Source organism: Hyperoodon ampullatus, assembly GCF_949752795.1.
Source record: "Hyperoodon ampullatus genome assembly, chromosome: 1".
In the NCBI taxonomy this organism is placed as follows: domain Eukaryota; kingdom Metazoa; phylum Chordata; class Mammalia; order Artiodactyla; family Ziphiidae; genus Hyperoodon; species Hyperoodon ampullatus.
The window spans coordinates 26,895,556-26,922,108 of NC_136914.1; the positions used below are offsets into that span (position 1 = coordinate 26,895,556).

A 26,553-nucleotide genomic window follows, 5' to 3' on the forward strand; every position below is an offset into this window, starting at 1 on the left:
CGTAACAATATTGTGTAAATTTAGATGAGGTCATCTATAAAGTATTTAGCAAAGATCTAGTCAGTACTCAGTAATGTTAATTGCATTATTAGGGCAGAGGAATGAAAACCAGCCCCTAAAGAGCCAGAAGACTTAAATGATCAATAAGGATGGGGCTTATGACCTTTGTTTTAATATTTAGTTCATAATAAGTTTTAAAACTTGAGTGTCCTTACACATTACCTGGGTGCTACTTAAAAATATGGTTCCATAGACCCAATAGGTCTGAGTAGACTGTCCAGGGATCTGTATTTTTAATTAATATTCTGATTGATTCTAGACTACCCATGGAACACCCTTTAGAAACCGTAGTGTTTCATGAAAGCACTGACTTTAGGTTCTCTACCTATCAGACAGATAATATGAGATGAGAATTTAGTAAGAGAAAATCAAGTTGAAAGAGGAACAAATGATCTAAAGGCAGGAATAATAACATATGTTGCCAAGAAATGCAAGTTTCAGATGTTTAATGACTCGTTATCTCCTCACTTTTAATTCAGGATGTCTGAACAAGGACGGACAATCATCTTCTCCATTCATCAGCCTCGTTATTCCATCTTCAAGTTGTTTGATAGCCTTACCTTGTTGGCCTCAGGAAGATTAATGTTCCACGGGCCTGCTCAGGAGGCCTTGGGTTACTTTGCATCCACTGGTATGGTTGACTTCTTTATGAAGTAAGATCCTTCATTAATAGTATCCTAAAGGAGAACAAAGGGGTCACCCGGAGTGCTGTTTGATCTTTGAGTAGATACACCATGGCTTCCACTACTCCGCAACATCTTCAGTTAGTTTAGTGCCAGTTCTTCACTTTGCAGTGCCAGCTTGTTATTGAGGTATCTTTTTCTTCCTGTTTGAGTGTGTGTGTGAGTGTGAGTGTGTGTGTATTTCTACTGGGTCTGTATCTGTTCTCCTTCTCAGTTCTGGTGACCTTGCCCTAACAGTTCAATAAATATATTGGCCTCATAGCCAGTTATCTGTCAGTTGAATATTTTTGGAAAGGCCTAATGTCCCTACATTATTTGTCTTCTTGACCATGATACAGATTAGGCTTTATCATGTTTTTCCCTTACATGGGATGTTGATCTACCTTGGTTGGGGGTTCATGGAGGTGCTACTTAATTTTCTAGTAACATGAGATTGCGGATTTAGCATGTGTGTGAATTACCTGTCAATATAATGGCTAGTCGTAAGTCTGACTTCAGTGGGCCAACATTCTGATGGCTCTGGACTGCCTGGTTCTATTTAAATGGAAATATGTAATTTTTTAATGACTTATGCAATCTGCTTCATTTTAGAGATCCTTGGATATGATTATAGATGGTGCTCCATGAACTCAAATACAGTTTTAAATATTTGCTAACCACATTTTAAAATGTTTTTGTTTAATCTCTATCATTTAAAATTAAGAAGCCTTGCATGGGTCTAGGGAGTTTAGTGGGGAGGGACTTAAGGATCAGACTACAGGCCAAGCTGAGTTCAGATAATCATGTTGCTTCTGAGTCTGAGCTCATGCTGCTTGCTGCACGACAGGCCAGTATATCAGGAGATGAGTTGTTGGGACAGGAATGGAGACTTTATTCGGAAAGCCAGCAGACTGAGAAGGTGGTGGACTAGTGTCCCAAAGAACTATCTTCCCCATGTTAGAATTCAGGCTTCTTTTATACCAAAAGGGAAGGGGGTGTGGCTGGTTGTTGAAAACTTCTTAGTGTCGGAATCCTTTGTTCTTGGCAGCTGTCCATGTAGGTCTGGTCATGGTGTTCCTGTAAACCTCCAACAAGACAAACATTATTCTCTGTTCTGCAACTTTTTATCTCTATATGAATGGAAAAATGTTCCACCTTTAAAGATCAGACCCTTGAGAATGGGCTATCCTGAATATTTCAGGCTATAGGCAACATTCTTAACTTGTAGCAGAAGCAATAGAATACAAAGGTTAAAGTAAAAGAAACAGATCCAATACGGAGTCAGATTTGTTCTTCCCTATTACAGTGCCACAAGAAGTCAAGGTAAGCATTCAGCTATGCTGTGCCAGCCACATTCTCTTGAGAATGCTGTTCTGGTGATTTGTTCTCTATATTGGAATTACAGGAGCATAGCAGAGGACCATTTGGACCTGAATTTAATACGGGCAAAAGCAGTCATTGCTAAAGTGGGTACTGGCATTCTAGCAGTCCCCAGGTGAACTTGGAGAGCAGAACATACCCCAGGTGTCTCCCAAACACAGTCCTGCTATGCCTTAGCTGGCTTTAAGGAACATTAGTTCTTCTATAGCTTTTTTTTTTTTCTTGGACCTATATCTAGATTTCTGAAGAAGTTCTGATAAGCACCAGAGCATATTGATAGCTGTTTCAGGTCCCATGAATTGTGATGGGTAAGGACCAAGCACTAACAGAAGACTTGCTAAGAGTCCAAGGTTGGTTTGGAATGTGCTGTTTTGTGAAGTCAGAAAACTGTTGAAATACTGTGCGATTAAAAGGAAGCGGTAAAGTAGTGAGGGCAGAAGAGAGAAGAAAAGTGAGGGAGAAACTGTTAGATCCTGTCTCTCCCAGCGACGCCTCCCTCACGCACTGAGTCTTTATTTCCCAAGACTATCAAGTTTGAGTACCTGAGTCACCTTCTTTGCAGGTTACCACTGTGAGTCCTATAATAACCCTGCAGACTTCTTCCTGGACGTCATTAATGGAGACTCCTGTGCTGTGGTGTTAAACAGAGAAGACGCAGACGGTGAAGGTAAGCACATCTGTTGAGAGTCACAGATTATTGCCTAATTGAGCTGGCTGAAGCTTAGCAACGTGGTAGCTCACTAAAACATGTGGCTGTGTGAATTTACATCAGTGCTGTCCTCTGATACGGGTTGTCCCAGTTTGTTTGGCTGCTGTAACAAAAATACCATAGACTGGGTGGTTTAAACAATGAACATTTATTTCTCACAGTTCCGGAGGCTGGAAGTCCCAGATCAAGGTGCCAGCAGATTTGGTGTCTGTTGAGGACCTGCTTCCTGGTTCATAGATGAGCGACCCTATTATTGCCTCCTCATGTGGTGGGAGTGGGGAGGGAGCCCTCTGGGGCCTCTTTCATAAGGGTAGTAATACCACTCCTGAGGGGTCCACCCTCATGACCTAATCATCCCTCAAAGGCCTTGCCTTCAGATACCATCACATTGGGGAGTGGGTTTCAGCATATGAAGTCTGGGGGCACACAAACATTCAATCTCATAGCATCAGTCAACACAGATTTTGTTGTCTGTGAGAGTGCCGTTTTTGATTTAATCTGTAAATGAGCATTTATAGGATGGTGTCCGTTCTAAGGGGAGTTCCCATTTTTAAAAAAGTGCCCATTGTTTACATAGTGGCCCCTTGGTATCCATGGGGGATTGGTTTCAGAACTCTCCCCCCTTCCCCCCCACAGATAACAGAATCCAGGGGTGTTCAAGTCCCTTACAGTAGGCCCTCCCTATCCCCTGGGTTCAACATCTGTGGATACAGAGGGCCAACTGTATAGTGTTTTGAAATAAGAAACTTGGCAGTTTATGCATTTGCACATTGTAAAAAGCAAAGACCAGGTTTTTTATTAGGAATTATAACTCCATACGGTGAGAAGTCTATTTTAAAAGATTTAGGTTATAATTAGGAAATGTTATAATTAGGAAAAGATCAGTGAGTTTGCTGTATCCGTAAGTTTATGGAAGTAGGCCAATTTACTCTGTTTTTCTACTTTGTAAAGCAGTGACAGATCTCATAATTTTTTATACTCAAGCCTTAGAATTAAGGTACTAGGGAAGAATCTAAGAAAGGGGTTACAGAAAAATGGACTAAATCAGCTGTTCTTTTGTTAATAATGTTTCCCTTCTTTATCCACTTTTATTCCAAAGCCAAGGAGACTGAAGAGCCTTCCAAGACAGATACTCCGCTCATAGGAAAATTAACCGAGTTTTATGCCAACTCCTCCTTCTTCAAGGAAACAAAAGTTGAGCTAGACCAACTCTCAGGGGGTCAGAAAAAGAAGAAGATTTCAGTCTACAAGGAGATCACCTATGCCACCTCCTTCTGTCATCAGCTTAGATGGATTTCCAGGCGTTCATTCAAAAACTTACTGGGGAATCCCCAGGCTTCTATAGCTCAGGTAACCTGGCAGAGTCTTCTAATTATGCTGTAAAGTACTCATTTGGGAGCATTAGGTTCTGATACAATCTATTTTAGGATTATGCTTACCTTCTCCCCACACTTTTATGTATTTATTTATCCTCATTCCATTTGAGGTATAGAAACAAATAAAACCCAATTAAGTTTTTACTTATAGAAGATTTCTTTTTTAATGGGTTGGGGTTTTTTTTGGACTATCTAATTCAGAATTTTGGTCGATTTAGACAAGCTGTAATGGATCATCTTTGTAGAAGAAAAATTTTTTTTCATAAGTTGTGAAGTAAAGGAAATGTTTGACCACATTTGGGGTTTTCTGGTGGCTGCACATGTTCATTTCCTGATGCATTCAGCAAGTTCTTACTGATCACATGCTGCATTTTGGAGCTTTGTACACAGCAGTGAACAAAGTGGGTGAAAATAAAATCCCTGCTTTCGTGGAGCTTGTTTCCTTATGAGGAGAGACAGATGATAAATTCATATAGAAATAAGGTATATAGCATGTCAGGTGGTAAAAAGGGCTAGGAAGAGAGTTTAAGCAGTGAAGTGGAGAAAGAAAGAGAAAGAGAGAAGGAAAGGAAGGAGCCGGGGGAGAGGAAGAGCAAGGGAAGGGGTTGGTTTGCATCTTACGTCAGGTGGAAAGTGGCCAGGGAAGCTTTCAGCTCAGTGTCATGTCCCCGAGGGCTGTAGGGCTGGCCACTGTCTGTGCAAAGAGCCTGTGTGCAAATGCTGTTCCTTATGAGCGACCTCCCTCGTGGAGGGGTTCTGATCTTAGGAGAACGCTGGACACCTAAAACAGCGTGAGGTTAACGCAGAGGTAGCAAGCCTACCTGAATTCTGTTCAGTAAGGCTCCACTGTCAGACTGACTTTCTCTTAAGATGAAATAATGTTCTTTTTCTCTTTTGGCTGACTCCGTTGATAGTTGTCGATAATTACTCCTTCATGATTTCTCTGTTATTCTGAAGCCCTCTGTCATCCCAAATCCTCATATTCCCAGTTCATTGGTCCATCCTTTCTAAGGAAGTCAGCTTAGCCAGTTATTTTGGGGTTGGCCGATTTTATTATCACTGAGCTTCTGCCAAGTGCTAAAAGATGGCATGTTGTCATCTCCAGTGAAACATCACCGACTTCTTACCACACGTGCACCATCATTTTCATACGGCAGTACTGTCGCCTTCCAAGTATTAATGCCGAGAGCCTGTATCCCTCTTTGAGACATACTGCTAATTACTCCAAACTCTTTTGTACTTGTTATTTGGCATTTCTGTCAGAACATGAACACTTCTGTGTACTTTCAATCAAGGGTACGTTTTTATCCTTTTAGAGTAGATGTGATGTCATTTGGGAACAAGTTCTGTTAAGTAAGGTCAACCTGGTTATCCATTGTTCGACTGTGAGATGATATACGGCAGGTGATTCTTAGTTTGATTTATGCCTTAGATTTTTATATCTGGAAAATAAATTTCTCTTGCCTCTAAAAGTGGTTTCTAAATGCCTTGTCCAAGTCACATACTGTCGGCCCTCAGTATCCCGGGTTCCACGCACGCTGAGGTTGGAGGAACCCATGGCTGTGGAGGACTGACTGTACGACTCCATTTTGTATAAGGGGTTGGAGCATCTGTGGATTTTGATATCCACGAGGATCCTGGAGCCAGTCCCTTGCCGCTACCAAGGGATGACTCCATATGGCAGTTCTGGGCAGGGGCGATTAGAATGTGGGGCTCTTTGTAATAGTACACCAGGTTTCTGCACCTTCTGGTGCTAGGCTTTCTTCAGATGCAAACCCCATGCCTAGTGCCTCCAAGTTGCACGTTCAGCCTACTTACCTCCTGAGTGACCTCAGTTCTACAGAAGGAATTCCAACAATGTTCAGAGCAGTGGCAATCTTGCAGAACAGGGATAGAACCTTGCATCTCCCTGGGCATCTGCATGGGTGGGGGGGGACTCTTCTTCAGATGTGTCAATGCTGGAATGTTATCTTAAGACAGGAGTAGGCACACCTTTTTTGTAAAGGGTCACAGGGTAAATACTTTAGGCTCTGCAGCTCATGTGGTCTTTGTCTCAAGTAGTCAAGTCTGCCGTTGTAGCAAGAAAGCAGCCATAAATACATTAAAAAAAATGAACATGGCTGTGTTCCAATCAAACATTATTCACGGACACTGAAATATGAATTGTATGTAAATTTCATGTGGCAAGAAATATTCTTTTTTTTCTTTCAACCATTAATAAAATGGTAAAAAACTACGCTTGCTCGTGGACTGAACAGAAATAGGCCTGGGGGCCATAGCTTGCTGACTTCTGGTTTAGGGTTTTTAATAATCTTGTGAGTGTGTCTTTTATTTCTCTGAGTGTTTGAATGTGGAGCTATTAAAATGTTTTATGGCTTCGTGTTGATAAATCTGGTATGGGTAGTCTTACAGCCATACTTAGGTTTGAACTAGTCATTTACATGAGTTAGACTTTGCTTCTGGTAATGCATTTAACCAAAGGTTGTCTTTGGCAGATATTGGAATGAATGGATTATCTGTATGAGAAGATTTAATGTTCATTTAATGTGCCAAATGTTTCCTGATCAAATCAACTTGGAAAATACTATCATATCTCTTGGAGATTCATTGTTTCTATTAGCACATTTCACATTTGGCTATGGATTAATTTTTTCAGTGACAGCCATAAACATCCCTTAGAATCCACCTTGAGAAATGTTGACAAACACATTTGAACAAAGACGGAATAACACATTTAGGAAATGTCTTTTCAAAAGAAGCCAGCTGCACAGAACTCATAGGATAGAATTTCTTTGCTCCATTAAGCAATGTTTAGTTTTCCTGTTTATTTTCTTTTCCTTAATGTAAGAAGGAAAAACTTAGGTGCACCTTGTAAAACCATGACAAAATTATGAGATTAATCATTTTGTCAATATGTTTGGAAAGTTTCCTTGAAAATACTTTTAGAATTTTGAAACCTTTAGGAAACATCCAAACGATAAAACTGACAGTCTGTTAACATAAGTTACTAAGTTTGAACGTAGAAGAAACAAAGCATGTGGAGTGTCCAATTTTAAAAGTCTGACTATTCTTATAGTTATACAAGGTGAAAGTATTGACTTTGTGTACATGTGCATGCACACATGCTGATGGGGTTATTATTTTTTATTTTGGAAGCGTGATCTGTTGACGTGAAGTATAGTATATATATATTTTTTTATAAATTTATTTATTTTTATTTATTTATTTTTGGCTGCATGGGGTCTTCGCTGCTGCGTGCAGGCTTTCTCTAGTTGCGGCGAGCGGGGGCTACTCTTCGTTGCGTGCGCAGGCTTCTCATTGCGGTGGCTTCTCTTGTTGCGGAGCACGGGCTCTAGGCACCCGGGCTTCAGTAGTTGTGGCCCTCGGGCTCTAGAGCGCAGGCTCAGTAGTTGGTGGCGCACGGGCTTAGTTGCTCCGCGGCATGTGGGATCTTTCCGGACCAGGGCTTGAACCTGTGTCCCTTGCATTGGCAGGCAGATTCTTAACCACTGCGCCACCAGGGAAGCCCGAAGTATAGTATATTTTGAAGGTAATTAAAATATGCCAGGGTAATAGATTTTTTTTTTTCAAATTTCTGACTGCCTTTTTTAGCAAGGCAATTTTTAAGACTACTTTTTAAATCGAAATAAAAATAATTTATCTGTGTGCTAGGGAGACTGACAGGCGACAAAGTAGAAAAGCTAAGATTTCTCCCAGTGCTCTACCAGGCCCTGCCAGTTCATGGTCCAGTTCAGGCTACTGGGCCAAATCATATTCTTTCCAGACTGGTCTTCACGAGCTAGTCTTCACAGGTCATGATCCTGTTTTGAAATTTTGTTTGCTTCATGCCAAAAGTGTCTTGACAAGTTACTTCAAGTCTTGATACTACTGCACTGTTGTAGTACTGAGGTGTTTTTTGGTTTTGTTTTGTTTTTAAACTTTGAAGTTTCCAAGGTACATCGTGGAATATTTTGTTTTCTTTAGGTTATCATTTACTATATTTTAAAATTCATTTAATTAAATTTAATTAAAAAGTACAATAAGTAGAACTTCCTTAAATAAATTATAATGTAACCCTTAACCCTTCGCTTATAGAAGTGTCCTTAAGAGACAGTTTGTCAGTCTTAAAAACCAAAGTGATGTTTATCCAGTCTTAGGAGTCATCAAACAAGAGTGAGTGGGTGAAGGTAGGTAAGAGTGGCAAAGCACTGGCAGCTTAGTCCTGCTGTTGGCTGTAGGCCCTCTGGGCTGAAGTTGCTGGAGAAGCAGTGACAGGAGGGTGGGTAATGGATGCACTCAGGTGCCCTCAGAGAAAGCTGGCTGAATGCTTTGGTGACAGTGACAGTGCACTTTTCCAGTGCAGGCGTGGACTCTCCCGACCCCTACTTCCTTATTGTGCAAAATTACATTGTTAGAATTTTTTTCATGTGTGCTTTAAAATTTTTGTTCATTTTTATTTATTTTTCATGTTAAGAGTAAAGATATCCTGTTTTTATTGGAGCCTCTTGAAATATCACACTATGCATGTTCACTAGCACAAAGGTTGAGAGTTCAGGCCAGAACTCTTAGCCACTCGGACTTTATTGTCCCCCCCAGACTATTTTGCTAGGTGCTTGCATTGTTCTGCTACACTCTGCGGCATTCCCAGGCCCAGTAGCCTGAACTGGACCATGAACTGGCAGGGCCTGGTAGAGCACTGGGAGAAATCTTAGCTTTTCTACTTTGTCGCCTGTCAGTCTCCCTAGCAGACAGATAAATTATTTTTATTTCGATTTAAAAAGTAGTCTAATAACATACACTGTTTTATATTTTCCCAAGGACTACTATGGCCAAGCCATTTAAAATACCTACATCAAGAGAGAGTTTCATTATGTAGCCAGATATATTTTAATAATAATGTGTTAAGTTTTTACCTTTAATTGAAATTCTTTTTTTCTTTTTGAAAAGATAATTGTAACAATCGTTCTGGGACTGGTTATAGGTGTCATTTTCTACGATCTAAAAAATGATCCTGCAGGAATCCAGAACAGGTGAGTAAATTTGGACCTTGATTTTGAGAATGTGCTCTTACTTTTCTTTCAAGCTTATGAAAATCCATTATGAATTTGAATTTGAGATAAGCAAAGGGTAAATTCAGGAGTAGGATAAGTCAGAGAATTGAAAGCTAAATGGAAGAATTAATTATTTAGTGCTAAAATATACAGAACATAAAACTTACCCTCTTAACCAATTTTAAGTGTCCAGTTCAGTGGCATTAATTACATTCACGTTATTGTTCAGCCCTCCCCACCTTCCAACTCCAGAACTTTTTCATCTTCCCAAACTGTATCTCTGTAACCACCCACTGAGCAACAGTTCCCCGTTCTCCCTTTCCCCAGCCCCTGGAAATCACCGTTATACTTTCTGTCTCTGATTTTAACTATTCTAAGTACCTCATATAAGTGGAATCATGGAGTAGTTGTCTTTTTGGTGACTGGCTTTATTGCCCTTAGCATAATATCTTCAAGGTTCATTCATGTTGTAGCATGTGTCAGAACTTCTTTCTTTTTAAAGACTGAATAATACTCCATTGTATGGATATACCACATTTTGTGTATCGGTTTATTTGCCCATGGACACTGGTTTGTTTCCACTTTTTGGCTATTGTGTATGATGCTGCTATGAACATGGATGTACAAATAAATATCTGTTTGAGTCTCTGGTTTAAATTCTTTTGGGTATATACCCAGAAGTGGAATTACTGGATCATTTGGTAATTCCATTAATTTTTTGAAGAACTGCTATCCTGTCTTCTACAGTAGCTACCTATGTTGCATTTCTACCAGTAGTGCACAGGGTTTCAGTTTCTCCCCAACCTTACCAACACTTATTTTTTCTTTTGTTTTCTTTTTTTTTTAAATAGCTACCCTCATTAGTGGACAGTGGTATCTCATTGTGGTTTTGATTTGCATTTCCCTAAGGATTATTGTATTGTTGAGCATCTTTTCATGTGCACGTTGGCCATTTGTGTTTCTTCTTTGGAAGCATGTCTATTGAAGTTCTTTAACCGTCTTTTAATTGGAATTTTTTGAAGATTGTTGAGCTATTAAATTCCTTATGTATTCTGGATATGAACCCCTTATCAGATATAAATTTGCAAGTATTTTCTGCCATTCTGTGTGTTGTCTTTTCATTCTGTTGGTGTGTCCCTTTTTAAAAATATTTATTTATTTATTTATTTATTTATTTATTTTGGCTGCGCCGGATCTTAGTTACGGCACGCAGGATCTTTTAGTTGTGGCATGCGGACTTCTTAGTTGTGGCGTGCAGCCTCCTGAGTTGTGGCATGCATGCGGGATGTAGTTCTCCCATGAGGGATTGAACCTGGGCCCTCTGCATTGGGAGCACAGAGTCTGACCCACTGGACCACCAGGGAAGTCCCTGTTGGTGTGTCCTTTGATGCACCAAAGTTTTAAAATTTGACATAGTTCAGTTTATCTGTTTTTTTCTTTTGTTGCCTGTGAGTTAATTTCCTTTTAAGGTTTTGATTTGTTTGACATGGGGTGGTGGTGGGGACTCAGTTTTTTCTGTTGTAGGGTTAGTACTTACATTAGTTTACCTTACCTGGTTTCGGTCATAACGTGCCCTTAAAGCTATGTTTCCTGATGAGACTTTGTAATGGACCACAACATGCTCTGAATAGAGGTGCTGAGCAGAGTGGAAGACCGCAGAGTTCTTCTTGGCTTCATTTATTTATTGAGAGCCGCCCTAGGCCAGGCACTGTCCTCCGGGCTTTACATCCAGGGTCTCAGGTTACCCTCCCAGCCAAAGAAGTGGATGGTTTTATCCCCATTTCACTATTGAGCAAAGTTGTAGTAGCTTAAGTTGAATCTGTTTTGATATCTGGAAAAGGATGATTATTTATGAAAGGAAGAACAAGCATAAAAGTCAATTCTTCACTCAGGTAAAGTAAGATATCTCCTATGGGGCATCAGATAGTGAGATAATTATTGGGGCTTTTTTCCAGAGTTATGTTATTGTTTTTCTTTTTATCTTCCCCAAGGGCTGTGTTCTTCTCTGGTTTATTCGAAACTTGCTAGTAATTGATGGTTTGTACCCTTTGTAGATGCCATATTTTCGTGAAGCACAGAGTATATAACACAGGAATCTAGAGCCTGTGGGTCTTTTGTGTTGTGCAGCAGGAAGCATTTGGAAAAAGATACTGGGAAGCCTGTCTGCAACTGGAATTTAAGACAGGAACTGGAAATCTAGTCATTAAAGCTCTTGGTAGAAGAATCCAGAGAAATTTAGAAGAGTGTTAACTGTTTCTTCAAGTGTTTTCTGGAAAAATAGAGCATTGGAGCTATTTTAATTTGTATTTTTGACTTAAGCTTACTGCCACTTTGTATCATTTGAAATTGCCCTGGAGGCCAGTGTGGTTTGGTTCTCTTTTTTTGGGGAATGAATTATTCCAGGGAGATGCTCTCTTTGTTCTTTCTCTAACCTGTATAATGATGTATGGAATATGAGCTTCTTTGACCTAACAACTACCTTACAGAGTTGTGGAGATAGCTAAACAAATAAATGTATATTACAGAAAGAGATATTTTAAGAATATTTGCATCAATAAGCAGATATTACAGACATGAATTACCACCTTGAAAAGAACTAGAATACATTAAATTCTTTAACAATAAAATCTGTTTAGTATAAAATGAATTATCTTATGATTTAGGAGGAATTTCACTATATACTAGTTCAAAATCTTTATGAACATTATTGTACTGTTAGATGTAACACTTAACAAATTGAGCTGAATTGTTGCCATGTCCTGTGTTTCTGAAATTAGTTTTTATGTTGATATTAGGCTTATTTGTGTGCAGAAAGTAGCATAGTTGCTTGCATTATAGGCCTGGCTTTTTTCCATTTATTTATTGTTTAAACGTTTACTTATTTATTTATTTATTTGGCTGAGTCGGGTCTTAGTTGCGGCACGTGGGATCTTTAGTTGTGGCGCACGGACTCTTCATTGCGGTGCATGGGCTTCCCTCTAGTTGTGGTATGTGGGCTCCAGAGTGCATGGGCTCAGTAGTTACAGTGCACGAGCTTCTCTTTAGTTGTGGCACGTGGGCTCCAGGACACCCGGGCTCAGTAGTTGCAGCGCACAGACTTAGTTGCCCTGAGACATGTAGGATCTTAGTTCCTCGACCAGGGATCGAACCCACGTCCCCTGCATTAGAAGGTGGATTCTTTTTTTTTCTTTTAATAAATAAATAAATTTTGGCTGTATTGGATCTTTGTTGCTGCACACGGGCTTTCTCTAGTTGCGGCGAGTGGGGGCTACTCTTCCTTGCAGTACGTGGGCTTCTCATTGCGGTGGCTTCGCTTGTTGTGGAGCATGGGCTCTAGGTGTGCAGGCTTCAGTAGTTGTGGCACGTGGGCTCTAGAGCGCAGGTTCAGTAGTTGTGGCTCGTGGGCTCTAGAGCACAGGCTCAGTAGTTGTGGCTCACAGGCTTAACTGCTCTGCGCCATATGGGATCTTCCCAGACCAGGGCTTGAACCCATGTCCCCTGCACTGGCAGGCGGATTCTTAACCACTGCGCCACCAGGGAAGTCCCTAAACATTCACTTTTAAAACAGCCTGTTCCTTAAGTTCTTTATTTGGGGAGGAGGGAGTGTTAAAACCAATTACTGAGTGTCTGTGGACTCTCTTTTTTAGAGGGTTATACACTTGGGTTTACATTTTTAAAAATTCTCTTATTTGTGTGTCATTTAAATGATGTGCTGCCTCATCTCTTTTCGTTTCAACTCACATCCTCAGCGTCAATTAAATCATTTGGTTAGGAAGGAAAGCCCAACAGTGTTTCAGGACTGTAGGCATGCTTTCATAAAATTCATATTTCTGTCGAAGTGTAGATTAACTGAGTACTTTCCTTTTTAAACTTCAGTTATTTTACTGAGAGAGAAGCATTAATAGTCTTCCTTTTCTCATAGTTGCACAAATTAGTTTTTCCTTTATGAGCATTATTTTGGATTTTTTTTTTTTGAGCCCGTTGGAAAGAAACCCCATTGGCAGTGGGTGGTCAAGGAGACTCTCAGGGCTGTGCTGGTGGTTGTGAGGTGGATGTATACAATAAGATGTCCCTCCACAGTCTTTCATTTTGCCTTGTCTTAGTTTCTTCTTTACTCAACTTTTAAAGAAGTGGCTAATAGAGGTTTTTAACCTTTGCAAGCTTTATTTGGCTGTTTCTCTGTTCATACATTAGGAACTGCAGTTGGCATTTTGTTAGTTAAAATCCAAGGTGATAGTATTTTTATGACCTATGTAATTGTCAGCTTGGCTGCCATAGACTGTGCCAAAGACCCACAGACTGGGTGGCTTAAACCACAGAAATTCATTTCTCACAGTTCTGGGAATCAGGTTGCCAGCACGGTTGGGTTCTGAAGAGGGCCCTCTTCTGATTTGCTGCCTTCTGGCTGTGTCCTTGCATGGCAGAGAGAGAGAGCTCTGATGTCCCTCCCTTTTCTTCTAAGGGCACTAATCCATTGTGAGGGCCCCACCCTCATGACCTCGTCTAAACCGGACCACCTCCCAGAGTCACCGTCTCTAAATGCCGTCACACCAAGGGTTAGGGCTTCGGCACAGGAATTTGGGGATGATGCAATTCAGTCCGTAGCAAACTAGGTCGTGAATTTCAAACTGTGCTATATGGAGTCCCAGGGGTATCACTGTGGAGACACAGGGGTGAGGGAGTGACCTGATGGGGCTCATGCTTCCCTCTCAGTTTCCACCAGAACAGTTGTTTGTTGAATGTGTGAAGATATCATTTGAGGGAAGGGTTTTGCAGTTAGAAAAAGGACCTAAGAATGTTTAATTGACTGCGTGCTTTCGTTCCCTCTCTCTCATCACAGGTCCGGGGTGCTCTTTTTCCTGACCACCAACCAGTGTTTCAGCAGTGTGTCGGCCGTGGAGCTCCTGGTGGTCGAGAAGAAGCTCTTTATGTGAGTCGGTCTCTGTTTCAGGAAGGGGGCTACTGGTCAAACTAGTCATATCCAGAATCAGGCCGTGGCTTGGTTCTTGGGGATTTCCAGTGTTGATTGAGAAAGAGCCCTCAGAGGCTGGGAGGAGAACCATGAGCACATGGGGCCCTGGTACCAAGGGAAAAAGGAGTTTCGAGTTTAGGGCCTAGCCCGCAAATCCAGTGCTGCAGAGAAAGCAAGGAATAAAGGGGCTGAAAAGGATCTTTTGTTTTTAGCAAATAAGAAGTCATGATGACTGTCACAAGGAAAGTTTGAGGGGCTTGGTAGAGAGGAGGTAGTGAGCTGAACAGGAAATTCAAGGTGAGGAGGTAAAGATGACCAAGAATATAGACCAAGCCCTCAGTGGAAGGGAGAGCGGAAGGGGCCAGAGGGCAGCCTTAAAATAAAGGTGGGCTGTTTTGTTTCTTGTGTTTTTCAAAGTTGGAAGAGATTTGCATGTTTACATGTTGCGTAAAGGAGTCATTAGGGAGGGGAAGAATGGAGATCTTGGAATCGTTTGGATTTACAGGAGGAAGCTCTCGGGAAGAGGAGGGATCTAGAACTTCAGAGGGAAGAAGAGAAGATTTGATAGCTGACAGGGGTGTGGGGGTGGCAGGCATGATCATGGAAAGAAGTGCCACTTTCTTTTTTTTATCATGATAGTGGAAGAAGTGAAAACAGATTAGTGACCCAAAGCTGCATCTGAGGCTCGGAGAAGAGCAACACCACCATCTTCATAATTAGAAGTAGGGAAAAAGAAAAGCCTCTGTGACCCCCGAGATCAGCTTCTGACATGCTGGCCTTCAAGGAGAGCCACTGTCGGAAGAGAGGGAGGCGATGCAGGACCCGTCCCCCTGGAGTGTGTGTTCGGAGGGCAAACTGGCCGGCATTTGAAGGGAGTTATGCAATGAGAAGAGGGGTCACTGCACAGAGCCTTGGGGGGCGGTGTCCCAGGGGAGGCGCACACGTGAGATGCGCCTGGTGCTGACAGGGATGAAGGGTGGCGGGTTAGCCTTGAGGACGTGGAAGCTGTAGTTCTTAGATCCAGGGTGGCAGCAGAAATAGGTACAGCCAAGTGGTTTGATCTTCTGGTCTTCGCCTTCTTAAACTAACGCAGGATGTATGATGTGAATCTTTGTTTTTAGACATGAATATATCAGTGGATATTACAGAGTGTCCTCTTACTTCTTTGGAAAACTGTTATCTGATTTACTCCCCATGAGGATGTTACCAAGTATTATATTTACTAGTATAACATACTTCCTGTTAGGTAAGCAATGAAACAAAAGGTATGTTTTTAGTCTTGGACGTGAGGGGACTTTTTGCAGGCGTGCTTTGGTTCTCAAAACTGTAAATCAAGTCCTGAGATAAGGAAGCATCTATTCATTATGTATGCTCTGAAATAACTGTTCTCTGAGGAGATTTTTGCAAGACCTTTTCCAAAGTAGTTTTAAAACTATTTATAAAACTGTATTTTATAAAGAGATACTCTGTGTCATATACAAACATGGAAATAATTCCTAAAGCTATTTGACACTGTGTTAGAGGAGCTGGACCTGGGATATTTATTACTTATCTATTTATATTTTTATATGTGTGTGTGTGTGTGTATGAAGATAACGAAAGATAGTGACTTCTGGTAATAAAACTATTTGTTCGATAGATGTAGACAGACTGATTTTTTTATGCATTGTGTTTAGACTACACCCAAGGCTCATTGTATCAGAATTTCCATATGTTTCTCACATACACACGCACCAGAAATATTTCTTTTCTGACAAAGCACTATTGAGTGTAAAATTCCATTTTACAAATAGGAGGTGTGTCGCAAAGAATTAGGCATAGAACCTACATCCTCAGACTCCTAACTGGTGTTCTTATGGCTGCTCCAAAGTCTTCAGATTTTTGTATGACCCACAGTATTAGCCTATTTTTGTTGACAAAGCAGTTTTATGAAACTTAATTTAACCCCGTCCTCAATCCCAGAGTTACAGGGTGATTTGTCTTGGGAGACTTGGATTATGGACACATCCCCCAGATTTTAAAACCACTGGGAAGGCGTGTAATCCTGACCTTCCCCAGTATCTTCACTAATACATTTACAACAAACAGTGAGTAATGTGGTGATGTCTAGGTAAAATGAATGTGGTCTTGGCAAGTTTCCTTCTTAGAAGAGAAGGCAGTAGAATTCTGGCCAGTTGTGCTGCCTGCAGCTCTCCACCTCAGGCACTCAGAAATTGTTAATAATTACAAATAAAGAAGCACGAGTGTTACGTGGAAAAGTGCTTATGCAGTGAGCCTGTAAAAGAAAACTGCAGGACTTCCCTGGTGGCACAGTGGTTAAGAATCCACCTGCCAATGCAGGAGACACAGGTTTGATCCCTGGTCTGGGAAGATCCCACATGCCATGGAGCAACTAAGCCACAACTCCTGAGCCCGTGCACCAAAACTACTGAAGCCTGCGCACCTAAAGCCCGTGCTCCACAATAGGAGAAGCCACTGCAATGAGAGGCCCGTGCATTGCAACCAAGAGTAGCCCCTGCTCGCCCCAACTAGAGTAAGCCTGCGTGCAGCAACGAAGATGCAACACAGCCAAAAATAAATAATTAAAAGAAAAAAGAAAACTGCATATAGCATATAGCTTCCTACAGTTATATCAGGGGGAACAATGAAAGTGGTGACCCAGGGTGGTTGGATAGAGGATGAATTTTTTTCCATCTGATACTAGTTTCTCAAAATATTATTAGTGTTATTTGCACAATAACAATCCCGGATACACCGTGACGTAGACAGTTGGATTAACCCCCTCTTTGCTCCCTAAGGATTGAAACCACAGGTGGAGGCCTTCTTCATCATGATGTTTACCCTGATGATGGTGGCTTATTCAGCCAGTTCAATGGCACTGGCCATAGCAGCAGGTCAGAGCGTGGTATCCATAGCATCGCTTCTCATGACCATCTCTTTTGTGTTTATGATGGTGAGTATGAACTGTGCTTCCCTCGGACGTAATTATTTCCCTTTGTTCTCCCCCCGGATTCACCTATCCTGTAAAATCTGCTTGAGGATTCTGTAAATCCTTTTGCTTTAAGGAGGCCGTATACTGAAGTATAGCTTATATTATTAGAGAACGTACCAGCTTTTTCTTCATCTTACCCAGCCTTTTTTGCTACTGTTCTAAGATAGTTGTTATAACCTTCATTAACATGTTGTTACCGATTAGCTTTAAAAAGATAACTCTTGGTGACATATCGTGAACGCTTGATCGACTGGAACTTTAAAAACCAGAAAAATTTTGATTTTTCAAATTTAAAAAAGTTGTAGAAATGACAGGCTCATTGCTTGACTTCCCTGCTGGTGTGAGAGAACTGCTGGCTTGTTTAACTGACCGCTGAGATGGTTTGGTTGGAGGAACTACTCTCCAAGCAGGAGAGGAACTAAGTTCCATGAAAACAGCAGCATGCGGCATGGGCCTATCTTGCGTTCCTCCAGTATTTTGAAAAGGAGTGTTTTAAAAATACTGAACAATTCCAGTACTAGGTCCCCTCCTTTCTGGATTCCTGACATTCCTTTATATCAATATAGTTCTGTTTACCTTTTTTAAACAGCTATTTAATCCTAACCTTACGTGGCCCTACGTTTTTTTTAATTAATTAATTTTTGGCTGCATTGTTTATTCCTTTAGAACCCTAAACAGCCTCAGCTCTAGAGAGATACACATATACCAAGAGGATAAGGTAAGTCTTCAGAGTAGTGGAAGGGATTTCAAGGCAGAAGTGTTCACAAGGCTGTCAGGGACTTAAGGAGGGTGTTTGCTAGAACTCTTCATGAAATCACTCCACCAGTTCTGATTCTTGGTATTTGTTTTTTGTAGATATTTTCAGGGCTGTTGGTAAATCTCAGAACCGTTGTGCCTTGGCTCTCATGGCTTCAGTACTTAAGCATTCCTCGATACGGCTTTGCGGTATGTTCTCCTTGTCTGTCACTTTGACTGGTTTGTTGTTCCCATGCTGGGAACAACCAGAATAAAGCCTAACCATCTCATGTCCCCAGCCACGAGCTGTGCAAGTTTTAGGACAATGAAGGAGAGCTTCCTGTTAAGCCTTGGGTCACCTTGATAATCACCTGGGGTATCTCCAGTCACCCTGTTGTTTGAGGGAGGTGAAGGATTGGGACAAAGGACAAAGGTTACTAATTGATATAAAAAAATAGTGTTTCGGTTCATTAAAGAAATTAATGAGAGGATGGGAGCCTAGAATACATATTTTAAATTGAAAGGGAAATTAGAAGAAAAGCAAAGACCATACAGTACAGCCACTACTGGCTTTACAAAGCTAATTAACTTCAGATAAAACTGTGCCTTAATATAGTATAATTAAGTTTCTAACTCCCAAGAATTATAAGTGGTTTGGATGAGAACAAACCAGAACAATACAAAAGATTGTTACTATAAATTAACAATAGTCATTGAGTACCACTGTATCATTTTAATTATAGTGTTTATGGGGTTATAAAATTGGGGCGAGAAGAAGGAAAGAACTGTGGGATAATATAGCCAGAGATCTCTCCTCTTGGCTTTTGTATTAGAGCCAGAATCCCAACCCTAGCTAGGCCTCTTGATTGCCAGGAAAAATAATTTTACTTGCTTTGGTGTGACAAAGACTGTGAATGTGAAGCTTGGTTTGTTTTTAGAAATAGCAACAGAGATTAAACTCAGAGGACGTGATTGTGATAATTCTTTGGAAACTTTCTGAAATTTAAAACTATTTTCCTCGCCCTGCTCCCACTTGTGTTACAGGCTTTGCAGCATAATGAATTTTTGGGACAAAACTTCTGCCCAGGACTCAATGTAACAACAAACAGTACCTGTAGCTATGCAATGTAAGCTTGCATTCAGTGTCTTAATGGGTTTGCTTACTGTTGTGGTGTGATGCAGAAACACCACTGGGCTTAGAGCTGGGGAGTCCTTTCAGGGACACTGACTCCTCTGAGCCTGGATGTTCTCATCTATAAGGTGGGTTGTACACTAATGCACGTGCAAGTGCTCCACAACTCCTAGGTATTCTATTACGGTCAAAATCGTATTTCAGTTGGAGAAATGTTTCTTATGTGTTACTTCTTTGTTTGGGGCCTTTTAAAAGATCCTTCTGCAGTTTGGGTTGTGGGTTTGAGTTTTTATTTTTTAGAACATTTGAGTTTGAAATGAGCTGCTTTGATATTTTTAGCACGGCCTTGACAGTATCAGAACTATACAGATTACATGAAGTGTATGGATCCATGAACTTACAATTCCTGTGAGCTCAACCCATGGCAGTAAGAGCTGAAAGGGCAGCAGGAGTGGGGGAGAGTGAACATCTTCCTGCACAGTCCTGACTCTTGCCTCTTCCTCCTACAGTTAGGAGACAACATGAAATCAAAGTCTGCACAGGTTTTTTTTTTTTGCGGTACGTGGGCCTCTCACTGTTGCGGAGCACAGGCTCCGGACGCGCAGGCTCAGCGGCCATGGCTCACGGGCCCAGCCGCTCCACCGCATGTGGGATCTTCCCGGACCGGGGCACGAACCCGTGCCCCCTGCATCGGCAGGCGGACTCTCAACCACTGCGCCACCAGGGAAGCCCTGCACAGGTTTTTTTTTGTTTCCTTTTTTTTAACTGACTTGGAATACTCCCTATTAAAGGATGTTTCCTCTAAAGAAAGAACCACATATTTCAGTAAGCAGAGAAGGAAATCCCATTTTTTGTATAATAAAGCAAAATGCAGAATTTAATAAAATTAGAGGTGGTGTTTTAAAATTGAGCAACACTTAACTTTTCAATGATTGTTGTTAATGGTGTGATTTTAATACATTCATTAATGAGAGAAGAGAATGCTGGTAGCCTCAATCTCATGAATATTCAAGTAGAATAGAAGTAATTCTTAATAATAGGACAAATTGCTATTTAGAAGTATTGCCAGAAAACCTCTGTGAAGAGCTTTCTTCATCCTTCCCACTCCCTTTCTTTTGGTCTGGGTCTAACTTTTTTTTTTTTTGGAACTGCCAAATTCCAAGAGTTGCACAAAGACGGTACCACGCAATAGTTATGCTTGTGCCGGGTATTCTTAGTAGCAGGTCCTTTTCGAATCTGTGTCAGGGCTACTCCACCCTACTCTGCTCCAGCCCCTCTAAGGCTTACCTGGTAACTGGACCTGCTGGTGGTGTCTGAGAGCCGAGCATCTGTGATGCTCATTCCAGCCTTGGTACAAGAGCCCACGGAGTGCAACTCTGGCAGGAAACCCCTACTTACCTTTTTCCCTGGTTTTAGAACTCTCAGCCTGTGTTTCTTTTGTACGGCTAATCTGTGGATAATAAGCTCTAGAAAGAGCTTTGATCATCTTTGTAAGGGCCGTAGATATCATCTGCTAAAGCTGACTTTCCCCATCAGGTGTTTAGTGAAAAATGACTTGATAAATGTTTCTGCCCTTTGAGGAGAGCATCATAGACTTGGAAACAAGTGAATTCGGGGAGGCTAGCAACTTGGTTCAAGTATGAGCCTGTAAATTTGGCCAAGTTCCTTAAACTTTCGTCTCCTCATCTTTTAAGTCTGGGTTGTTTTAGGGACTACCTAAACTATTATATGCAGGTTGCTTCATAGTATCTAGCAGAACCTAGCAGTAAGCACTCAATGACTGTTTTCTGTATATTTTTATGATGCATATGGCTGACCTATGGGCCCCTGTCATATCCCAATAAAATAGAATTATAAAGCTAAAACACACAGACACCCACCCACCCACCAAAAAACCCTCCAAAACTGTTTTCTTTTATAAATGAAGGGATGGATATTTAAGACTTGGTAACCTATAGGCTTTTTTAAGGAACAGTGACTATATTGAGTGAAATTTGACAGATGCTAAGAATGAAGTCGTATTCTTTTTCTGTTGAATTTCAGATGTACTGGCGAAGAATTTCTGGAAAACCAGGGCATCGATCTCTCACCTTGGGGCCTGTGGAGGAATCACGTAGCCTTGGGATGCATGATTGTTATCTTCCTTACAATTGCCTACCTGAAATTGTTATTCCTTAAAAAATTTTCCTAAATTCCTCTTAAATTTACATGATTTACCCCACATTAAAAAGGGAGCATCTTGATTTCAGTATTCAGTGACTTTTTGGTTGTCTTCTTTTCACTTGCCATCGTACTGTTTTTCAGCAAGAATTATTTTCAACAGAAACATTTACAGAAATCAGTGAACTGAACTGTACTTGAAAGAACCCAAGTCATAACAGTACACACCAAGGGAACATTGACAAAATTACCAGTCTGATGAGAGATATTAACAGTCCAAAACTGATAAGGGATTAATACTTAAACCACACAAGGAACTTATGCAAATCAACAAAATAGACTATGACCCAGTGGAAAAATAGACAATGAACAGAAACATACCTGTTTCTCATGAGATCAAAGTGTACTATTTTAAAGATTTGAATAGGCAATTTACAAAAAGGAAACCCAAATGTTGAACAACTATATAAGGCAATGTTCAACCTTATTAGGAATCAGAGAAACGCAAAACAAAATGACACCTTATTTCAAAACCATTCCATTACAAAGATTAGGAAGCTGGATGGTACCAATGCTGGTGAGGGTCTGGGTACAACTGGCACCTTCATGCATGTAGTGAAACTGTAGACTGCTGCCGTTGTTCTGGAGGGCAACCTGCCAGTTCTGGGTGAAATTAAATGTTTATATACCTGGGACTCAGCATTCCACCTCTTGTTACATACCCACTGAGGAACTCATGAAAAGTCAACAGGGGAATCAGGAATGAAGATTCTGAAACAGCAGAAATATTAGAGCCAACCATTCACTATAGGAATGCATAAGTACAATGCAGTGGCTGTACACTAGGAAACACTAATATAATCATCAGAATAACTTACTAGAGGTACCTACTGCAGAAGTAATGTGTCAATCGTTGTTTTTGAACATAAAAAGATGCCTTTTTCAAAGTCTAAGCCTTTACTAGTAGTCTCATGATACAAGACAAATTACCCGACTGCTTCTACTTAAGAAACAGACAACTCCTACATCTGCTATTAAGTCTTTATTAAGAAGTAAAGTGCTCAGTATTACACATTAATGAAATTCTTGATTGTTGAGAGACTTGCGTATGTAACAACTTCTTAATGATACCAATATAGAGGGGAAGATGATAGGGGAGGGATGAGGAGGTAATTCTCCATGACTAAAGAAGAAAAAAAATATGTAACTTATGAGTAAAGAGAAAGAACTCTGCAACATTTTACAGGTGAAATGAAAAACAGTATGATAATAAGTATCATAAAAAGACTTTCTAGTGACCATAATTGATATATGGCACATGGTCAATACACATGGATACCACATAATGGCTGCACTTCAAATTGAAGTTTGTTTACATGTAACAACATGGTACACATACATAAATACGTACACTCAATATCCCTGGAATGCAAACTTTAGTACCTAGTAATAAAGAACTTTGTGTAGCATATTCAAGAGAAAGCAAAGATGGAGATGAGCCATGGGAAATAACTGTTAAAGAAACCCAATCTGTATCACTTCTGTAGAAGCCAGCTAAAAAAGGTTGGTTTGCTCATGTTCTCTTTGAAGATTTGACTGACATATTCTACCAGTTAAATAAACAACGATGTGAGTTTAAACTACAGTATTAGAAACAGGCCTCTCTGCTGTTCTCCAAGTGAGAGTTACTCACCAGCACTGCATTCTCTCTTGCTCTCAAGGGTCAGCTTACTCAGTTTTGAAAAATAAGATTTTCAGTTTTTGTTGAGAAATAGGTTTCTTTCCCATAAATTTGGTGAGGCCCTCTCCTAATGAAAAAAAAAAACAAACTGCTGCAATCTCAAACTTTAGCTTATACCTTCTGATAATGGTTGAACTTCCAATAACCCAAACTCCTTTTCATTAAATTGAGCTCCACTTGGGTTATAAATTCTAGTTTTGAAACGCAGGATCAAAAGTATTTGAGTTCTGTGTTCTTAAAACGGTATAAAACTCAAACCTTAGTTTTACAATATTTTATATGAATTTCAAAATTCCTTAATATTTTGTTTAAAATGAACATATTTGCTCAGTTAAAACGTTCAGTACATCCTAAAAAATTTAGTAACTTGATCTTCCTAGATTAGTTACAACATTAAATTCAGTTGCAAATAAGTTGAGCCACATGGGAAAAACACTATACGGATAAATCTTTATACTAAACTAATTATTAGAAAAAAATCAAATTTAGTGATTTGGCTCCTTCCAATTCTACTGTGTTATGGTCAGAGATGACATTTTAACCCACAATTGATCTTTAGTGGTTTCATGCAGCTCATTTCAAATGAGAGTGAAAACAGTGTAAAAATTAAGAGAAATGGTTAGTCCCCCAGGCATTAGATATGATAAAATAACAAAAAAGCATAGTGTTCAACATTTATCGTAACCATTCATACAAATTCTAGCATAATGACTACATACCCATTCTATGGTTTGGGGTTCTTTTCTAGCTCATCTTTTAGAAAAGTGTACCCCAGGAAGGTAGTTGAAATAAAAGGCTCCTTTCTTAAAAGAAAGCTATGTATTAAGCCCATGAGCAAAGCCTCAGTGGAAAGGAATGCCCCTATTTTCCCTTCACACACTCGGCAAAAATGACAATACTGATTTTTGTGACTGGATATAAAAAACTCAGAAGCCTTTTCACAGTTCTTTTTTAGCTTTAAAAGGCTACTTCATTGTCAACTGAGGAGACTCAGTTATGGTACCAAGTGGGCATACCACTCAATATACTTTACAAAGATTTTCTTTTCTGTACTCAATATTTACACCTGGATTTCTTATATGAGAAAAAGAAAAAACATCTTCTTTGATCCATGGGCAAAGTTTATCTAAAATAAATTAAAGTGCAGAAGAATTAACGATTGGTCACAAAGACCAGCATCATATGGTGGTCAGGGCATATAAATAGTGTACCTGTCACGGCAACTCAGGACAGTCACCTTCTCACCTATTAAGAACACATACAGTAGCACATGTCCTACACGTGGATGTTGGAACTCCCATTTCCACCTCCACCTTCCATTCCTTCTGCAGATTGGGAGGAAGAAGGCCGGGAGCTCCTGGGGCGAGGCTGACCATTTAGTCCCACAGGTGTGCCTAAACTGTGACTTATTTGGGAAGCTGCATCATCGGATTCCCAGCGTTCCAACTCTTCCCGCACTAGTCGTTCCATCTGTTCCCTGTGGATTTCACTGTCACGACCCAGCCTTTCATCCTGATAAAGGAAAGAGAAACCAAGACGTTGAGGCAGAGTGATGCATCCTCTTGCACTTAGAAATTTTTGCCTTAGGAAATTTGGGGACCCAATAATCTGTACTTAGGTAAGGCTGGAGCAATAACACCAGCCTTAATAGCAATTCTGAGAATCACTGGAGTAATTTTTTTTGCTTAATTCTATAGTCCAGTGAAGGCAGTAGCATCAGTGTGAGGAGTATTAAGAAAGTAACACCTCTGGGTTACCATTTTACCTGCACTGATCTGCAGGTATGGAGAAAAAAATCCTCTCAGATTAAGGGTTACAAACTATGACCCTGATATTTTATAGAATCAGGGTGTTTCTGTTGCAGACGACCACTGACCTCAGCCACGCCATCCAGCAGCCTTCCCAGCACTTCCCTCCTCTTCAGTTTGGCCCGCTCCATGATCTCCAGCTTCACTATCACAGCATCAATCTTGGACACAATGCTGCCGATGGAGTGCTCCATTCGGTCCACCCGTCTCACTAGGCTGCAGGAAACGCAGTTGAGAGGGGCAAAGCCACCCTTGTGTTGTTGGCTTTTCGGCCCAGTTGGTTTGTCAAATGGAAATGCTAAGATTTTTTTTTCTTAAACAGTATTATAATCTAAAACACTTTCTAAAGAGTCTCAAACTTTAGAGATAAACTCTTATACACTGCTGGTGGGAACGCTAACTGGCACACAACCTTTTTGCAAGTCAACACTGTATCAGAAGTATGCCTATCAGAAAAAGGTACGCCTATTCTTTCAGATATTCCATTTTCTGAAAAGTTTTAAAGGACATAAGTATATGCGTAATTTTTGGCTACAAGGATATTCCCTAGGGTTCTGCTTATTAATAGTGGGTCACTGAAAAATGGTTACTTTAAAAATTAAGAAGATCGCTTAAATATATTATTCTTCATCTATACAACAGAATTCTAAAAAGACACCAGAAATTATATTGTGACAATATTTAATGCAATAGAATGATGTTCACATTCTAATGATGAAATAGAATGATGTCATCTATAATGTAAATAAAGCAGTTAGAAAATAGTATGCTCACTTATGATCCTATTATTTTGAATAAACAAAATGTTATATAAATACTTTAAAAACACTTAATAGGAGATAAAACTTCTGGAATGGTGGCATGAGAGCCCTGGAGGCCCTCTCCCCATCGAAACAACCATAACTTGTGAGAATTATTCTTTTTTTTTTAATTTCTGGAAATTTTCTTAAGGGCATACAACAAATGAAGAAGCTTTTATTTAAGAAAGTCCACTAAAGCAGCTGTACAGCACAGGGGATCCGCTTGGTGCTTTGTGACCACCTAGAAGGGTGGGACAGGGAGGGTGGAAGGGAGACCCAAGAGGGAGGGGATATGGGGATATATTTATACGTACAGCTGATTCACTTTGTTATACAGCAGAAACTTACACAACACTATAAAGCAATTATACTCCAATAAAGATGTTAAAAAAAAAAAGAAAATCCACTCAATTTCAGTAAGAAGAATAAGAGTGAGTGATATTGGAGCCACAATCTGCCCTCTTTCTCTCTTGCTCCCTAGATCAGTGTGACAGAGCTCCACTAGGGGTGGGTGCAGCAAAGAACACCCACCCCTATCCCGTCAGCTCCTAGTGGAGGGCTCCACTATCTCCCAGGGAGGGGCAGGATGCCAGTATTTCTCATCCCTATGCCTCCACCTCCAAACCCACAATGCAGAGGCTCTAATCCAGGCAAGAGTGGATGAGAGGTAGAAGGCTCTTTTCTTCCACTCAACTTCCAATTGTAGGGTGGATTTTCCATGCTGGGAGAGGTGAGCTGAGAACGCCAAAGGCTGTCATCCCAGCCCAGCGCCTTATTCATGAAGCAGGGGTGTCACTGGGAGAGAGATGGGCCAGCCACTAGTTCTGGAGCGGTGGCAAAGAAGTTTTGCCTAGGGGGAGAATCAGGCCATAGGACAGAGCTCCAAAGCTTCCCCAAGTGAACTTGCTTTAATTTGGAACAAACTGTGGGTTAATTCAAGCCTAAGAGTGCTCTTGAAAACAATGGAGACTGTGG

At 40.6% G+C, this 26,553-nt stretch overlaps 2 protein-coding genes across 2 annotated transcripts in view; one reads left to right on the top strand and one right to left on the bottom strand.

Moving 5' to 3' along the window:
- Positions 1-21,260, top strand: part of ABCG2 (ATP binding cassette subfamily G member 2 (JR blood group)) — a gene marked incomplete at both ends in the record, with an annotated part of 43,200 nt that extends 21,940 nt beyond the window's left edge. Inside the window, 10 exons of the mRNA XM_079716819.1 lie at positions 540-691; positions 2,665-2,769; positions 3,911-4,161; positions 9,135-9,217; positions 14,079-14,168; positions 15,332-15,456; positions 17,009-17,163; positions 18,058-18,147; positions 18,982-19,064; positions 21,113-21,260. Coding sequence (XP_079572945.1) covers positions 540-691; positions 2,665-2,769; positions 3,911-4,161; positions 9,135-9,217; positions 14,079-14,168; positions 15,332-15,456; positions 17,009-17,163; positions 18,058-18,147; positions 18,982-19,064; positions 21,113-21,260 — 1,282 coding nt within the window. The remainder of the gene's footprint in view (positions 1-539; positions 692-2,664; positions 2,770-3,910; positions 4,162-9,134; positions 9,218-14,078; positions 14,169-15,331; positions 15,457-17,008; positions 17,164-18,057; positions 18,148-18,981; positions 19,065-21,112) is intronic.
- A 1,028-nt stretch (positions 21,261-22,288) lies between these two features.
- Positions 22,289-26,553, bottom strand: part of PKD2 (polycystin 2, transient receptor potential cation channel) — a gene marked incomplete at its 5' end in the record, with an annotated part of 51,525 nt that continues 47,260 nt past the window's right edge. The window contains 3 exons of the mRNA XM_079722139.1: positions 22,289-22,412; positions 24,216-24,482; positions 24,847-24,994. Coding sequence (XP_079578265.1) covers positions 24,246-24,482; positions 24,847-24,994 — 385 coding nt within the window. The 3' untranslated portion in view covers positions 22,289-22,412; positions 24,216-24,245. The remainder of the gene's footprint in view (positions 22,413-24,215; positions 24,483-24,846; positions 24,995-26,553) is intronic.